At 43.0% G+C, this 17,552-nt stretch overlaps 2 protein-coding genes and 1 pseudogene across 4 annotated transcripts in view; 1 reads left to right on the forward strand and 2 right to left on the reverse strand.

The window, feature by feature from the left end:
• IL27RA (interleukin 27 receptor subunit alpha) overlaps positions 1 to 3,188 on the reverse strand; it is a 28,017-nt gene extending 24,829 nt beyond the window's left edge. The window contains exons 1-2 of one of the 3 annotated variants that reach the window (XR_015795605.1): positions 3,022 to 3,188; positions 1,185 to 1,316 (exon numbers count right to left, since the gene is read on the reverse strand). Coding sequence is in view for 2 of the 3 variants with exons in the window: in XM_025171371.2 (XP_025027139.1) it covers positions 1,185 to 1,260 (76 nt within the window). In the remaining variant the exon portion in view is untranslated. The remainder of the gene's footprint in view (positions 1 to 1,184; positions 1,317 to 3,021) is intronic. The other 2 variants (XM_025171371.2, XM_007435543.4) reach the window with 2 other exon arrangements.
• Positions 3,189 to 8,490: 5,302 nt separating this feature from the next.
• Positions 8,491 to 12,160, reverse strand: RLN3 (relaxin 3). The gene is made up of 2 exons (XM_025171372.2): positions 11,934 to 12,160; positions 8,491 to 9,463 (listed from the first exon to the last, which is right to left on the reverse strand). Exons 1-2 carry the CDS (start codon positions 12,091 to 12,093, stop codon positions 9,207 to 9,209), a joined length of 417 nt encoding a protein of 138 aa, XP_025027140.1. The 5' UTR covers positions 12,094 to 12,160; the 3' UTR covers positions 8,491 to 9,206.
• LOC112541534 (U1 spliceosomal RNA) lies at positions 11,229 to 11,380 on the forward strand (annotated as a pseudogene).
• Positions 12,161 to 17,552: the final 5,392 nt, after the last annotated feature.

Raw genomic sequence — 17,552 nt, forward strand, 5'->3', positions numbered from 1 at the left:
ACAACCCAATATTTGTGACTCCATGACCTCTTATCAACCAAGCAGAAGCACACTGGGCCAGCAGGGACATGATTCTGCCTATTTACTGTATTCTAGCAGGAATTTCTTATACTGGAAGCAGAATTCAGGCCTGATCCATTATCCAAGTTGATGGCCATTTATTTATTTATTAGGTTTATATCTCACCTTTCATTTAGGACTTCAAGGTGGCATACAAAGTGCTCCCTCCTCCTATTTTTTCCTCACAGTGATCCTGTGAGGCAGGGTGGGCTGAGAGAGAGCGACTTTGCCATACCTTTGATATTTTCGTCCAAAATATATCAACTCAAAGATACTGAGGAAATTTATTGTTTTAACTCAGCAATGCAGCTGCTTACTTGGTGGTGCCATCTCATGGGACTGTAATGTGTGTGCATATGCAATAATTTTGAGATATTGAACATGTGAGGAAAAGGCTGTTATGTACCAGAGCAAATTACATGCTGCCCTGTTATGAGTAAGTAGCTTTTCCTCCAGCTTTGAAGCTGCAAAGGTGGATTCAGACATCAGCACTCAACTTATTTCTGAGGAGAGGACAGCGGAAAAGAGAGCTGGGAGGCACTGTGGCACCAAAGCCACCATGCTCATCTTGCTGGCATAATGTGTAAGAGGCTGGTGACTTCCACATTTTGAGTTTGGCCAACAAAGCCAGTCAAAAAATAGACTCCAGTAGAAAAGATTCACTCAGCTACTGCAACTAAGAGGACAGCGCTATAGAAAACTAGTCCCAGTGTTGCTGCAGATACATGTAGATGCAAGATAACAGCCATACTCACACTACATATCCAAGTACAAACCCAGGGAATGCATACACACCACTATTTTTAACCCCCACACCCTGTTTTTTACTGAAGGTTTTAGGCGTCTCTTACCATTGGAGCTCTAAACGGCTGCCATCTTGGATCTCTTTAAACTGGAGCCACAACTTACAACAAATCTGAGGCACGGTACCTGAGTTAAAGAGATCCAAGATGGCAGCTATTTGGGATATGGCTTAAACCCTCAGTTAAAGAATAGCACACAGAAGTTAAAAATGGTTCAGCACGCATATTCATTAACTGGGGTTTACAGCCAAGCATATTGGCTCAGCTGAGGTGTTTTAGAAACAGACCTATTGAAAGGAAGTGATAATATTTCTCCTTTACCTTTTTTCAGCCCAGAGATCTTGAAGGCTAGAAGTAGCAGAAGCAACAGCCCTGCAACACCCCATCTTCTTCTCATGGTGCTGACTTAATTAGTGACATGATGGAGGAGCACCTTGGATTAATGCTCAGCCCCTGTAACATTAAAAGAAAATTATTCCATCTTAAGTAATTAAAATAACAGAGCAGAAAATAAAACATTTCCAAACTTGAAGAATAGAGTGAGGGTTGGGAAACTGTTGTGTCACTCATTGTTGGCAATATGCTACAAGGACTGAATAACCATATTGCTTTAAATATATGCCATAGCAATGGATGAAGGGGGAAAATCTCATTTAGCCAATAGAATAAATAAGAATAGGAATTCACACATTCTGGCTGACTTTAATAATCAACCATCAGTGGGCTCAACATTTTACCCAGTCCACTGTAGTTTGAATAATTCAAATCAGATTGGCTTACAAATCCTAACAGCATAGTTTGTGAACCCAGTGAAGTCAAATCCAAGCAAACCGTGTGAAGTATGAACTCAGCACACTGTGGATTATTCAGCAAAATATGATTAAAGCAGCTGTGGGTTCACACAATACAGTTACACATGGAGCAGATACATGGAGCTTCCCCAGGACATTTCTCTGACAGTGGTTATGTTCACACACCATATTATCTCATGATGCCTGATTCACATAATACGAAGTTAAGCTGTAGTTTTTTCATCATATTATATGAGTCCAGACATTTTTAAACTCTGGTTTATAATTTAGCATTTTGTGTGAAACCCTTCATAGAGTTTTGCAATGGCACAGGTATGCAGACAAAATATTTTATTTGTTTAATCAATTTAGAGGCCGCCCAACTTTTAATGACTCAGGGCAACTTACAGTGAAAAAGTAAGAACAATACCACAAAAGTAAAGAACAATACCACAAAAGTAAGAACAATACCATAAAAGACTTCATACCCAGCCCAAAGACATATAAGCAAAGAAACAACACCCCCATTCAAAAGGGGCTCAGCCATCCACCTGACCCATAGCCTGGAAGAACAGCCAGGTCTTCAATAGCTTCCTGAATATCATAGGGTGGGAGCATAATCTGGATCCGGATTTGGAGAAACTGGTTGATAGGATGGATTCATACGTGTGAAGTGCCTAAGGTCGCATGGTACTACACTAACTTACAATTCTAATGAAAGAAGAAAAGGAAAAGGTCAAATCAGACTGACTGTAGATCTCTCCTAGTAGACAGGCAAGACAGATTGTTGGCAGATGTGATAGTTGCAGATTTACTCTCTTCTGTAGGGAACTGGGCAGTGTGATCTTCCCTATTGCCTGTAGATTCGAAACAGCACCTACGAACGTCCTGAGGTCGCACCACATCCCTCAGTTCATCTGGCTCCAAAGGTTCGTGCTAATTGCTATAAATGCCTTCCACCTAGAAAAATCAACGTCCCGACTGGAGATCGAACATATCGTACGAAGCCGGGGGGGGGGGAGTTCCACAATGAACCCCTCCTTGTCATCACCCCATTCTGTGTGTGACAATGCTGGAAATTCACAGAGGTTTCTGGGACCAGATAGCCGCTTGTTTAATTTGCTCTCTCGCTCCCACTTACGCTAAATAACTCCAAACACCCCCTTTCCACTTCATCTAAGCCGCCAATCGGAAGCTAATTTTCATCGGAGAAGATTCGCCCAAGGGAAGTTCGCAATTGCTTGGGAAGTTCCACGGGGGGCGGGGGGACCAAGAACAGGGAGGTCGTTCCCTCTCAGAGCGCGCAGAAAACCCCAAGCAATTTCTTCTCGAAGCGAGGAGGAGCCTCTTCCCCTTAGCTCGCTTACCACCATCAGCCGCCAGCGCTCCCCATCCCGAATGTTTCCCAGCACCGCCGCGCGAGGCTCCGAAAGAAAGACTCCCGCCACTGGCCGCAGCTCTTCCCGGGCAGCGCCGCGCGAAGCTAATCTCGCCCTCCATCGCCCTCAACGCCGCGCTTGCTCCGCCCCCGGCCCAGCCAAGGAAGCCGGTGGGTGGGGGTGCCGGGGCGTCCGCTGCCTTCTCGCAGACTATTTCCATTTCCTCTTCTGATGCAGGTCTCGCTTACCCCCGCGGGCTGAGGGGGAAGAGAAAGCCGCCTCCTCCGCCGCGCTCTCAAAAGAGCGAAAGGAGGAACGCGAGGCCCGCGTAATGAGGAACTCGGACGGCTTCCACAAAAAAACACAGGCGCCGGGATTGTTCACGCTCCTGGGCTTTAGGTTCGGGCAGGTCTTCAGAGCAATTGCAGGCGATGCCTCAGAGGGCAGCCCGACTTCCTACGGTTCCTGCAAGAGTGCAAAGGGCAATAAGGAGCCCTACTCTTTTCTCATTAAGCAAATATAAGGGCTAACCACTAGCGCAGTGTTTCTCAACCTCGACAACTTTAAGATGTGTGGATTTCAACTCCCAGAATTCCCCACCCAGCATGCTGGCTAGGGAATTCTGGGAGTTGAAGTCCACACATCTTAAAGTTGTTGAGGTTGAGAAACACTGCGCTAGACGAAGAAAATAAGGACCGACACTCGTAGGGACTCTTCTGAGCCTTTCTCACACGCTGCTCAAAGTTATTCTCCAGTGACTGGATAGAGATTCCCTTGCTTCTCCCACTCCCCTTTATAAGATGTGTTACAGTAATTTCCAGCCTTGGAGGCATGGCACTGTTAGAAGGTTGGGAATTTAGACATTTTTAGATATTTAGACATTTAGCTGTTTAAACTGAAGGGCATTGTTTTGATACACAATTTTATACTCTCTCATAATGTGTGGGCATGCATGTGACAGTGCACTCTATCTTACTTATAAAGGATTAACTTGCCTTGTAAAGAGCACAGCGTTTCTTTCCCCCCTCTTTGTTGAATGCCTGATTGCCTTCCAAGAGAGTACACCATTCCCCCACCCCATTTCCTTTAGAAGCAATTAGCCAGATCCCTGACTGAACAAGTAAGCTATAAATTAGATTCCTACGGGGCAGGCAGAGACACCGAATTCCAAAGAAGTTGCAAAGAAAGAGGCCCTGAATACTTCAAGAGATAAGGATGTGCTAACATGTGCTATTCCCTTGGTAGCCAGAAGAAAAAGTTAAACTTAGGTTCACCTCTTTAGGGCCCACCTTTACTCCTCCCTGGACCATCCCAAAAATCCCTTATATGGACATGAGGGGATGTATGAATCTGATTACATTTGTGGATGACTATAAAATCTTTGTTCCTTGCTTTGCAAGGTGTGGTTCTCCTCAACATGTTGCCACCTGTTGAATGAGCCATCCAGAATATTTATTGGCCAATAAACTTCTGTTAGCTAAAAATAAGCCTCGTCTCAAGTTAATTTGGTTCTCTAAACTTGGGTAAATGAATAAACAAAGGCTAGTGCCTAACAAAACATTTACCTTTACCTGTTTGTATAACATGAAGTAAAAGCAGGCCCAGGTTTCTTAAGGGATGTAAATCAGGACACCGCCTGGTGAACAATCAGAGTGATAAAGGATAGTTTACATATGGCTGTTAACACTCAAGGTGATAGAAATTAGTTTACATACAGAAAGGAAGAACCTTAATCAGCACCAGAGAAAGGGGTCCTGGGTAAGGGGAGGAGTATGGATCAAGGTAACTGGCTTTGATTGGATCAGAAAGTCATGACATCTTAACGTAGGTCTGAATGTAACGAAAGGTATATAATGTGCTGCATGGAGGGGGTCCAGTGCAGCTGCCCACCTAACTGTATGCTGTTGTTGCTTCTGCTTTTGGGTGAAGAATAAACCTCCTAACTTCATGCAATTTGTCAGTGTCCTTACTCCTGGCTCAGAAACGGACCTGGTAAGATAAATCTTTCTTCCAACAGCACAGTGATGTGCTGTAAGAAGCAAACTGCCTGCCCTGTGTTTGCTGGGTTTAGAGCTCTGGTCCTGATGTCCCAATAGGGTGGGGGGCATAATTATTCCCATTAGGTGCAATTAGACCATTCCTCCCAGTACAGTATTTGGATGCATCAATAAGGATCTTGCAGAGGAGTGTGTCTGCTGCATCTATGCATGAGTTACTGCACTGGCTTATTTTTCTCCATTTGGATGCAAGAATGAACTGGATCTCCCATTTCTGACTGAGAAATATATATGAAGGATAGCTTCCACTTGGGTTGGGTTTTTATAACATGCTAAACTAAAAAGCTAGATTCATAAACCCACATCATTCCCTGGCCCAATCACACACAGCTCATTATCCATTAGGTTTATTTGTTAGCTCCCTATCCTTTTTTCACAAGGTTTGGTATACATGAATTGGTCTGATCATTTTTTAAATGGCTGTCTGACTTTGTGACCATCATTATGTGTTACGATAGTGAATGCTGTACTGTAATTAGCCAATATTGGCCTTGCACTTAATATGTATGCCAGGGAACCAGTACTGGTCACTGCTTGGTTAGCACGAGTCTTTGCCCAGCTTAGAGGCAGTATCTAACTAACCCCCGTTCTCGAAAAATTCTGTGTATTTAGATTATTAATTCCGGGAGAAAACCTCCAGGGAGTCCCTGGGCTGTGAGCTGGACTGGGAAGCTGAAAAAACATCCTAGAAGAAGGTGACCCAAGCAAAACAGACTGTACTTTCATTTGGAAGCCCATTGATCCTGCCATCTGGGACTCCCTCTGGGCTGGAGGGTGCTCCCCTATGAGGTGGAAGCTTGCAGTCGGGAGCTGCTCCTAGACACGGAGTTCCTGCTGAAACAGCATGGGTGGAGACTCTGGCCAGGAGGCCTTTTGCCAAGGTCCAGCTGGCACACCAGTTGCAGCCTTACTTAGGACAGGGGATACTGAAGATGGTCATTCACAGCCATGTCATCTCCCAAATGGATTAATATTATTTGCTTTACTTAGGGCTGCCCTTGAAAACCACCCAGAAACTTCAGTTGGTGAAAGTCCAGTGTCATGGAAGGTTATTTCAATATATGATTACTGCAGCGACATTATATGCACACTGGATAAAACAATCTCGCTGGAAAGACGGCACTACCCACTATGGAGGAATGGTTGGTGAAATTGACAAATCTTGCTGAGATGAATAAAGTAACTTCTTTGATTAGAGAAAGGACACTATCTACATTTATTGTTGACTGGAAACCTCTTACGGACCTTTTGTGTAAAAATGAAAACAATGAACTTGTGATTTATGGTTTTAATGATTAGGCGGCTTAGATTATAGAAAGAAGAGTATTATGATGTCACTTTAGAGAGGTTAAAGTATAATTGTACTTATAATTGCTGTGAAGAATATCGGAAGCCACTGCTTTGTATCTTTTCTTTCTATTTTTCTTTAACGTTTTTTCCTTTCTTGCACTTTTTGCTTTCTCTTTGCTTTCTTTCTTCCTTTTTCTCTTCTTCTCTTTACTTTGTATTAGGTTGTGTTACTTTTTATCTTTTTAAAAAGTTTTAATAAAATTGCATATATAAAAAGGAAAGAGCAGTGTCCTGCACTGGTTGCTGCCCTGTAAGAGTCTGCAGGAGCTGCGTTGGCTACTGATACGTTTCTGAGCGCAATTTAAGGTGCTAGTTATCACCATAAAACCCTATACAGGTAGTTCTCATTTAGTAACCACAACAGGGACCAGCAAATCGGTAGTTAAGCAAAGCAGTTGCTAAGTGAAACTGGGACTATGCTTATGATCTTACTCCAGCTTTCCTTTGCTTTAAGACCTGTGAAGGTTGTAAATATGAAGATTGGTCACAAAGTTACTTTTTCATCACTGTTGTAACTGCAAATGGTTGCTAAACGAGAACTATCTGCATGGCTCAGGGCCTGGATATTTTTAAGGTCAATACCTCATATAGATTCTGCCTGCCCATTCTAAGGATGTAGAGAGTGTCTGCTGAAGGTCCTTGGTTACTGAGAGGTGCAACAGGTGGGGGCCCAAAAGTGGCCATTCTCTGTGGGTGATTCTCTCTTCTGGAACAGCTTGTCCCCCAAGGCAGGGGTAGTTCCCATTCTTCTACCCTTCTGAAATCAAATAAATCCTTAGCTGTTCCAGAAGGCCTTTGGGACTTGACTTAGCTTTTTTGTGAATCAGCTAAGAATGACTAAATGCATCCAAACTTGCGTCACCCAGCTATCCTGGTTAGCAGGAATCAACATTTCAAGCCAAGGAATTCAGACAACTCTTTAGGTAAGCACCATACTATATAGGGATGAGAAGTATGATGGTTGCGGACAAGTCAATTCTGATGTAAGTGGAAAGGCTTGGTGAGCCCATGGCTAGGAGGCTTTTGTTTTGGAAGGGGATTGTGAAATTTAAATATCAAAATTATGGGGAAAATGGAGGAGGGAATACAGAATGTGAGGTCTTGCAGATAAGATAGGATATAAATTTAATGAGTTACATTTAATATCAGGTTGGCACAAGAATGCCTGCATGCATATGTGTTAAATGTTACACATGTATAATACACAATTAAATGTTACACATGTATAATACATGACTCCCAAGAAAAGTGGGGCCTGGGGTGTGTGGGAAGGATTAGGAATGGAAAAGTGTTGGGGCCACGAAGAAGGCGAAGACAGGAAGAATGGGACAGGAAGGAGGAGAGCCAGTTTGGTCTAGTGGTTAAGGCACCAGGCTAGGAAACAGGAGACTGAGTTCTAGTCCCACTTTGGGCATGAAATTACTCTCTCTCAGCTGAACTCGCCTCACAAGGTGGTTCTGGGGAAAATAGGAGGAGGAAGGAGTATTAAGTATGTTTGCCGCCTTGAGTTATTTATAAAAATAATAAAGGCAGGATGAAAAATCTTTTTAAAAAAAGGTACTTAGGCCTTTAGCTACCCAGCCACATTTCACATTTATTGTTACTTTGTCACTGCTGAAAAAAAAAAAAGCTCTCTGGCAATTGACCATTTCCTTCCCAGACTCTGCATCCTTTTCATGTATTAGACCACCACTCATAATTCTGGCTAAGGGTAGCTTGAGTTGTAGTCTAACATATGTAGATCAATGGTAAAGCTGGCATATAGCATTCAATAGACCCCAAGAGTCAATCCTCCTTTTTTTAGCCCGGTTGCAAAAGAAAATATGATTTATATTTTCTCAAAAGTTTGGTTTTATGGCAGATTGTTCCCGTAAAATTGCACAGAACCACTCTGAAAAATGTCACTGGCTTTTCCCTAAACTTTTTCAGCTCTTTAACATTTTTCAGGCATTGTGCATGAGGATAAACTTGCTCAGCTGCCTGGAAATGTTAGGCAAACATCTTGTGGTGTTTCTAATTTGAGGAGTGCTGATGTCATTGCAATTAAAACAAATCCCAGCTGAGTGGCTCCATTAGACCAAACTGCTCTGAGTCAACATAGTCCATCTCATTATTTTGTTTCGTTTCATCTTTTTTTATTTCTTTTCAGCGTTGACATACGGTCATTTGAATCTCAGAGAAGCAGGGTTAGTTCTTCTCTGAGAGGAAAAATGGATACACCATGGAAGCAGCATCAATCTGAAAGCTTTTGGTTGTGAGATTGACTCCAATACCAACCCAGAAATTAATTTGTAAGAGACCCTCACAAACACTCAGGAAAGCCACTGCATCTTACTTTCCTACCAGACATTATCTGCTTCTGCTATGAACCCTCCTTGGTCCCCAGCCATTCCAGGAAATCCAGCTCTACTAATTCCAGCTGAGTGGAACAGGAGACTAGGAAGTGTAGTGTAACTGTCCATTCTGGTTGGGACTGAGGCTCATTGATGTTCTTAAAATTCATGGAAATGGCATAACAAGGCTTTCACGTGACAGCTGCAAAGCACTTCATCAGTCTGTAAATGGGATCCATAGGCTTCTTTGAGAATCAGTGTCTATTTTGATGAAAGCATGGATGTTTCATGGAGGAATTCATGGCTAGCTAGGTAGCATTTGAATGCATCCTGGTTAAACGTCAAGCTCACAAATACTGGTGTATACTTCCTTGTTTTATTTTTTCTTTTCTTTTTTAACCAAGGGACACATGCAGTAAACTTAAACTGCTATCTAACATAAAGAGCTGATTTCACGCTTGCTGCAGCCCCACTTGCAACAGGCATTGCTCAGACCTGCCATAACATCTCGGGCTCCACGATCCAAAGGCCAGGGGTCTTCGGAGACGGCATAGCTCTGCTGGCCTCGCCAGATCCCATAATTGTCAGAGGGATCCTGTGGGGAGGAACGGACTGGATTCCATTCATTGGATAATGACGTGGCATCAAAGACTTCTGCAGAATCTCCACCAAGGAGGGCACTGAGATTTCCTGCAATGAAAAGGCAACATTGGAAACTGGGGGGATCAGAGGCAAGATCCTAGGCTCAGCAAACAAATACTACTGCTGAGATGTCAGTTGAATCAGGCTGTCTTAAAGTAACAGGCATTAGATGAAGCTGAGTAAGTATCTAGGTAGCCCCATACTTACATCCTCTACAGAAGTAGCAAGAAGTACATTTTTCGTAACCCCTTTAGGGAACAAATGCTTTGTGGGCTGTCTTAGTGAATTTTAATTAATTTGGTGCTAATGATAATTGTTTTAGTAAGTAAACAAAGCAATATCTGAAATAGCAATGAAGCAGAAGGCTGAACAATTTCTAAGGTTAGCAGATATTCGGTTGTAGCCATTCAGATCTGCCTTTTCCAAACAGGAGTTGAGTCTCAGTATTTCAAGCACCTTTATTGAAGGGGAAGAGGGCAAGTGGTGGTTGGATGGCAGCCTTGTCTATGTATCAAGGTCAACAGAAGTGAAGATGATTATGGGTTAGTTTAAACTGCCCAATGCAGGATTGGGCCTCAGAACAGTGGTGGGGAAGTCCCATATGCTAATTTAAATGCCAACAAGTCTGTTTTGTGCAGTCAAAAGCATATTCAAAAGGGGGTGATGTTAGAAGGAAATGCTTGCAGTTGAGTTTCCTGAACAGGGGTATTTGACCTGTCCCTTGCCTAAAGCTTTGTAATTACTTCCTCTTCCTCCAACCCCAGCTGCTTTCAGATGTGTAAGTTCCATTTTGAATTGAGAGACAGGAAAGGGTGGGCAGAAGAAATGGACAAAAGCTTAGGAGGGAATTATGGTATCTCCAGCTGAAATAGGGATGCCACTATGATGCACCTTAGTCTCCGCATTTTTCTTTACTGGTGCACTCTTTTCAATAGCAGATGGGATGTGTTCCCCAAACAGTATCCATGATTTGCACCCAAAAGATCCCAGGTTTGGTTTCCAGCATCTCCTGGTAGAGCAGAAAAGGACTCTTGTCTTGTACAGGAGCACCTTCAACCAGCCAGCTATTACACTGTCCATTATTAAGTTGTCCATTAGGACAAACCTGCCCTAGATGAACAATGAAGTCCCTTCCTATATTTTTATATGATTTCAACTGGACAGATTATACCTACTTTTAAACTCACTCTAGCATTCTTGGGAAGGGATGGGTGACAGCTCTCATCCCACATAGCAAGAGATTTACCGACTGGGGTAGTGGGAGTTGTAACCCGACTTGCGCAAACTGAATAGTGAAAGTGGACTAAGTTGGTGGGTGAATGGCAGGGCACCATCCCTGAATGTGCCTTCCCACAGTGTAGCTACCCTTTGTTGGAAGCATACCCTTGGCTATGAATCAAAGAACCTGAGTCATAAGGTGATGGAGCAAACATTGCACGGCCCTGCCTTGGATCAGCAGCTTCTTAGTCCTTTCCTGTTCTGTAACTCAAAGCCATTACACTCTTTTGCAAGCTTACACTAACTAGCAGCATACAAACTTACACAGGAAGCAATGCAAGAACAGCTTCAAATGCATGGCACAGTGGTGAACCACACAACATATCTTGGAGTGTTCGGGCAATGTCCATGTTTACAACAAGAAGAACAATAAAATAAGTTTGGTTAGTTCTCAGGGCAGCCCACTGGTCACTTGCCTCCCAATCCCACCCTGGTCAAAGCATTCTTTGCATCTTTTTATAATTCCTTTTTAAAACAGCAGTTTGTGAATGAAAAGGCTCTCTTCCCTTTGTGGCTTTCTTCTTAGAGTTCTCAAATACTTACCTGGCAGGGTAGTTACCTTGATCATGAAGGTGGTTTCCCAGGGTGAGGCTTATCCATTGCCCTCTGGGTGTGCTCACCCCTGCGATTTCACCAAATGTGGGAAATTCAACTCTGCAATTTGTGGCTTTCTTTTTATAAATGCAATCTGGCTTCCTACAGACTGGGAACCGAGATCTAGAGAACAACTGTCTTTTTCTAACTCTTCTTCAAACTTGACATCAGCTTTTCTTTACACATGAATAGAAGGATTGGCCGTTTTGTATCACATATTTATGCCTCGAATGGGGAATCTCCTTAACGTCTGGAAGGATGATACTCAGTATCTGAGATGAAGTAGCTTACCACCCATTTCATACTTCTGTGTGTGAGAGCTTTCTGATTCATTGGCCTAGTCTGTTGTAATCTTGTCTAATATTTAGACCTTACGAAGTGATGATTCATTTGACTTTTCTCCTTCAAAAAGATGGGAAGTATAATTCTCCAAATAGAGACTAGGCCTCTGTGAAGCATCCATGTTCTAAAAGGTATTTGGGTGTTAGGAGGTGGTAACCTGATATCTCTGTTATGGAGGGCCACATTAGCTGGGAATTTAAGGAACTGTAGTCCTATCCTATCTGGAGGACATCATGTTGCGGAAGGCTGCTCTATCTTAACAACTAGGCTCAAGCCCAAGTTTGCCAGCATCCCCTTTGCTCACCTGCTCGTCTCCAGCGGGATCCTCCGCAAGTGAAGATGACAGCACGGATGAACTCCCTGCCACACAGCTTAACGCCATAGGGGGGTGTCCTGGCTTCACTCACCAGCCATTTCTCTGAAAGCAGCACCCCAAGCACCAGAGCCAAGAGGAATTTGTGCATGGCTGAGCTCTGCCAGACAGGAAGGGGATCCCCTGCAGCAGCACAGCTCCCTTTTGCCAGCTTCTCTCAGTGGACCTGAACCCTTTTTATACCTCCAGGTGGACTCGAGCATCTTTCAGGCTATCTCCCCAATTAGCAGCAGGAGGGGATAGAGACCTTTCTTGGTGGGGGAGGACTTGGCTTATTAAGGATGTTTGCTAATCAGAGATAACCTTTCTCTTGTTATCAGCTTGGCAGATAGGGAATTGTGTTCAGCGCTTACCTGGCCTTTCCTGGCAGGGACGGACATGTAGGTGCATACAGAGAAAATGCACAGCAAGATATGCAAATGCCAAGAACAAGAGTGGGAGAGGAACATAGGCAGAACAACTCACCGAGACTCCTCATACCTATCTATGGATTTAGAAGACTTTTATGTCCCAAGTGCACAGATGGAAACGGGAAGGCAGACAAGTAGGGTTCTTACTCTTATTACATCTCCCACTATCCCCTGATCAGCTTGGTCGTTTGGCAGGGGTGCTGGGAATTATGCCCCAAGTGTCTGCAATGCACCAGGACAGAGACAGTTGCTGTTGTATTACGTACCTCTGTCAGTTTTTTTAACCTTAGTGCTACCCTCAGCAATAGTGCTCCAGACCAAGGTGCAGCATCCTCCCCTCCCCTCCCCTCCCCATTTTTATTTTTATTTTTATTTGTTTATATTATTTATTGGATTTATAAGGCCATCAAATCAGGAGACTCAAGACACTGTACAGAGTTAAACTTCATTAAAATACAAATATAAAATCAGATATGGAGAATGCATGGGAGGGATATGTGCCAACTACCCAGCATCCACCAGTCTGGGTCACAAATTGCCTTGGCCTCTGGCCTCTTTGAAAAGCCAGGTTGTTTTAGGGTTGTTGTTGTTTTTTTTGTACAAAGGACAGCAAAGGTGGAGTCATATGAACCACCTCTGGGGGTATGGTATTCCAGAGGGTGGGGCATGACTCTGGGGTTTCACAAGATAACAAACTTAGTCATTGGGACCTGGAGCCTACTGACCCTATGCTCTTATACGGGATGGGCAGAGAGAATGGGAGAAAGCTGTCTCTTAAAGAACCAGACCACAAGCTTTATAGATGACAATCAACACCTTGAATTGCACCCAGAAGCTCATTACTAACTAATGGAGCTCATGGAGCAGAGGTCAGCTGGGCATACTGAGGTGCCCTCATAACTGCTCTCATGGCTGTATTCTAGACAATGAGCTTCAAAGGCAGCCCCATGCAGAGGACGTTACAATAAGTGAGAAATGCCTAAGGCATGAGTAACTAGGAGCAAGTTCTGCTGATCCAGGAAAGAGTGCATGAGGTGGATCTTTGAAAATGGCTGCCACTTGCTCTTTCCGCAAGAACTATGAGTCCAGCTTATGTAACAGTTCTGTCTGGGGGAGTGCAACTTGGTCAACCAGGGGTCATAATATAACATCTGATGATTTTATATCAGACAGATGATACCTGACACCATGGTAGTGGATGACCTCCCTCGGGCGTCTATGTATGATGGTAAATGGGAGAGCTTTGAGCCTAAGGAGCCCCAGAAACCCCAGCCCTAGCGCTAGATCTCACTCCCTCTACCAACACTGAATCCAGGCAAATTATTTTAGCTCATAAGTGCCAGTGTGCAGGAGGTTTCTGAAGGGAAGACAGAATGGAAAACTATTTGTTCCTTTGGTTCAGATTTTGTTCAAAGTTGATAGGCAGTGACAAAAGTTTCCTGTTCCTCACATTGGCCCAGTAGACTTCCATGACTCTACTGGGGTAAAAATGCCACTTACACAGCCCTCCCTTGTACCCTGATGATCCTGGGACACAATACACAGCACCAGGAATTCTTCAATGCTGCTAGTACAATTGGAAGAGAACAGGAACTGCAGGAGAGCTGCCCCATTGTTTTAATTAATTTCAGTAGCTTTTGTGCAGGAGCATTGCCTGGCAGGTGGCCGTAGGCTGCACTAGCCCTGCTTCTCATTCTGTTGCTCTTAACAGCACCCCAAATCTACCATTTTCTATAGCTGTTATAGCGTTTATATACCCCTCCCTCTTCTAGCAAGATCTCTTTCACATTATGTTTTTAATGCTGTTTTTTAATGAGTGAAGTATAGAAAGCAAAAAGAATAAAACATCTGTGATAGTATGGTTTTACAAAATCTATATGCATTACAGTGGAAAAAAGGAGCCATATGATATTAATATAAAATTAATACAATCCCTATCCTTATCATTAAATCTTGACTATATTGCTCCATAATTTTTAGTACATAAAGACATTTTCAAAAATTGGTTTTAAAACCCCCCACATGTCTTGAACCCATTGCTTAACATCAGGAGTGTAGATTTCTTTCCATCTATGTAAATTAATTCTCTTTACTGAGTCCGAGGCTTGATAAAATTAGTCATAAAACGTTTTTATGCAAATATCATCCACGTTATGTTGGCAGCAAGAACACCACTGAACTTTTCTTATCTCTCCAAATTCTGTCCTTTCAGCCTGCTAGAGATAAGAGGCCTTTCTCCTGTCTTTTGCGATAAGAAGACTGCTGCAGCCTCTTCCATGGGTACGTGGTAGCAAATGCCACCATCCAGGCTTCATTGGGACAGAGATAAACTTTGCCCCAAGTGCTAGGTAGCTAGTTTGCTCTCTTGCTGCACGATAAGAGTAACATTTCAGGCAAAAATGAACAGATCTGGACCCTTCTTAAGATCAGGGCAAAGCAGTGGAGTCAGAGGGATATGGCATCTATGCCCTTGTTGAAGGCTTCTGGGAAACAGGACCTTTGGGTTGACCCAGTAGGCACCTCCTTATTATAGGTCTTTGTCTTCCTCTCTTTTGGGTTTCTTTCTGGCTTCATCATAGAGTAGAACAATGACAAGCAGAAGCCTTTTTCATTTAAATTGGGCTTTTAGAAAAACTAGGAATTGACTTTTGTGTGAAAGAACTTCCAAACCAGGTTCAGTTAGGACTACCAGATCTGACCTGCAAAAATTCAGACAACTGCTAGATAAAAGCAAACAGTTAGCATTTTGTTGCTGTTTAGAGTTTGTTGTGGTTCAGATCTGGTAGCCTTAAGTATCAATCCCTGTTCCTGTTCTGGACTTGGAGTCAGACATATTTTGTTTCTTAATGATTAGCATTTAGTTAAATGCTAAAAGGAGCATCTTAGGGAGGGTAAGTAATGAGTTTTGTCTTAGCTACTGTCCATTTTTATTCTGAGTAAAATATATGTCTCAACCTGTTTTCAACGCCTTCCATCACTCCCCCCCCCTTAATACTTCGTCAGAACGTTCATCCTACTTCTGCACCACATAGAAAAAAAACAGTAGTTAAGAAGTATTATAATTGGCTTTTTAACCACATTTAAAGCACAGATGTATCAACCAAGCATTTCCCTCCCCACACAAAGAACAGCCCACCAGAAGTGTGCAAGCGAAGCCTGTATGTGTACTGGAAATACTGAAGCACTGAGTGAACTATTAGAGAATTGAAACACAGTTTAAAGTTTAAAAAACTGCAACAAGGGGGAAAAAAAGGGCTATTGTATCTGTGTTATAAAAATCCGAATTAATCTAGATGTCAGCAAAGGGGTACAAAAAATGCAACACAGATATGGTAACATTCTTTTTACTTCTGTGAAGTTTACAGAATACATCTATTATTGCCGTCAAAATTTGTTGCTTTGTCTGCTATACATTTTATTTTGACCATCTTCTTTTTTAACTTCCAAAGAAGCTTTGTACTTTTAACGTAATTAGAGGTAAAAACTGGTTCTTTTTGAAAGGAGTACAGTTGGAGATAAACCAATTATCCAAATTCCATATAACTTAGTAGTGGATGACCTGTGGCCCCTTCAGCACGTCCTTTATGACACCCCAAAATCCCAAGATCAAGTCTCAGAAATTTGCAGGAAAAAATACCTGGATTTCAGACGCAGAGCTTATTCTTTTTCTCAGAATTAAGGGTGGGAATGGGAGCATTCCATGTCCAGCATGAAACCCATACAAGGACAATCTAAAAAATTAACTGCCTATATTCATCCTGTCCTCACTGAACTCTGATCTTAGACAAAATGCAACCTATCTCCTCCTAAAAGAGGAGCAGGAAACTTTTGGGTTGGGAGCACATTTGGAATTTTGAAAGCCATAGTGTTGGGGTTTATAGAAAGCCCGGGATCACACAGCATGCTTATAGAAAGCCAACTTAATTCACCTACATTTCTAGGTTTGCACAACATACTGACTCATTAATTAATCTCCGGGAATGGGCAACATATAAATTAAATAAATAACCAGAAAGTCTGAGTTCACACAACACTGAACGGTAACACATAAATGATTAGAGTGTTGCCGGAACTGTCAGGCCTAGCCCAAGGAACTCCTGGAGACCGTGCAGGTTCAATCAGCAAGGTTTATTAGCTAGCGCTTATTTACAGAATCTTCTCAGACTGACCAGTAGTTCCCAGGGACAGCTATTCACTATCTTCTGGAATGTTTAGGGATGCGCCAGCTTTCTCCGCTTATCTCCAGAGCGTTGCTCTGGAGACAAGAGCACCGTTTTCACCCCCCTTCCTCCATTCCAGTCCATCACAGGAACATTGCCAAAAGCCTACCATGGTGGCCATAGCCAGAGATGAAACACTATGAACAGGTAAACCAGAAAGATTGCTCTTAACTTTCCAGCCCTGTTGGATACTCTCTACCACTCCAGGCCTTTATGAACAATCAAAAGACTTGTCTATAAAGATGGATGATGTAGAGCTTCTGTCCCCAGAGTGGTGCTAGTAGGCACCCATATGCTTGTAGACCCTTCACTCAGCACTTGTCAGGTTTCATGTGTCACCTGTTCTAACATACTTATTTACTTACTTAATTACTTTAGGGTTCTTTTAATTACAAATAAATGGAATAGGAGTTGGAAGCCTCATCATTATCTCCAGAATCCCTGGCCCCCAATAAGCTTAGAGTGGCTTGGTGAACCCGTGGGATAGATGTAATAGTCTGAATGGTAGGTGGGAATGATCTTGGGAGACAGGAAGAGCTGCAGACTGGACAACTGGCATGTAAAAGGTATCTCAGCCCACAGAAGGAGGAGGGGTGTGGGAAGCGTTTCAGAAGGGACCCTCCCTAGTTTTCCAGAGAGTAAAAGAAAAGGAGGGGAGAAATACTTTCAGTCTTGCAAGATTCTGTTAATGTAACCTTGCTATAAAGATAGAGTTATTACTCATGGTTGTGCTTCTCGTCTGGACTACCTTGAAGGGCTAGCATCAGACAACTGGATGTGTCAAGCTTCCTCTCCTAGAAAATTTCTGTATACTCTATTCCTCCCTCCTGCCCCTTAGAGAAACAGCCTGGTAGTTCTTGCTAGCACCACCTTCTAAGGTACATACCAGCTGGCATCCTCCTCACTACTCTGGGGTATAA

This window comes from Python bivittatus, unplaced genomic scaffold (genome assembly GCF_059951505.1).
Source record: "Python bivittatus isolate LINGU-HERP-01145 unplaced genomic scaffold, Pbiv_v1 ctg000220_np1212, whole genome shotgun sequence".
In the NCBI taxonomy this organism is placed as follows: domain Eukaryota; kingdom Metazoa; phylum Chordata; class Lepidosauria; order Squamata; family Pythonidae; genus Python; species Python bivittatus.

Coding starts and splice junctions, on each gene's coding strand:
- RLN3 (XM_025171372.2), bottom strand. CDS start 12,093: ATGCACAAATTCCTCTTGGCTCTGGTGCTTGGGGTGCTGCTTTCAGAG. Junction 9,464..11,933: donor ATCCCGCTGGAGACGAGCAG/GTGAGCAAAGGG, acceptor TTTTCATTGCAG/GAAATCTCAGTGCCCTCCTT.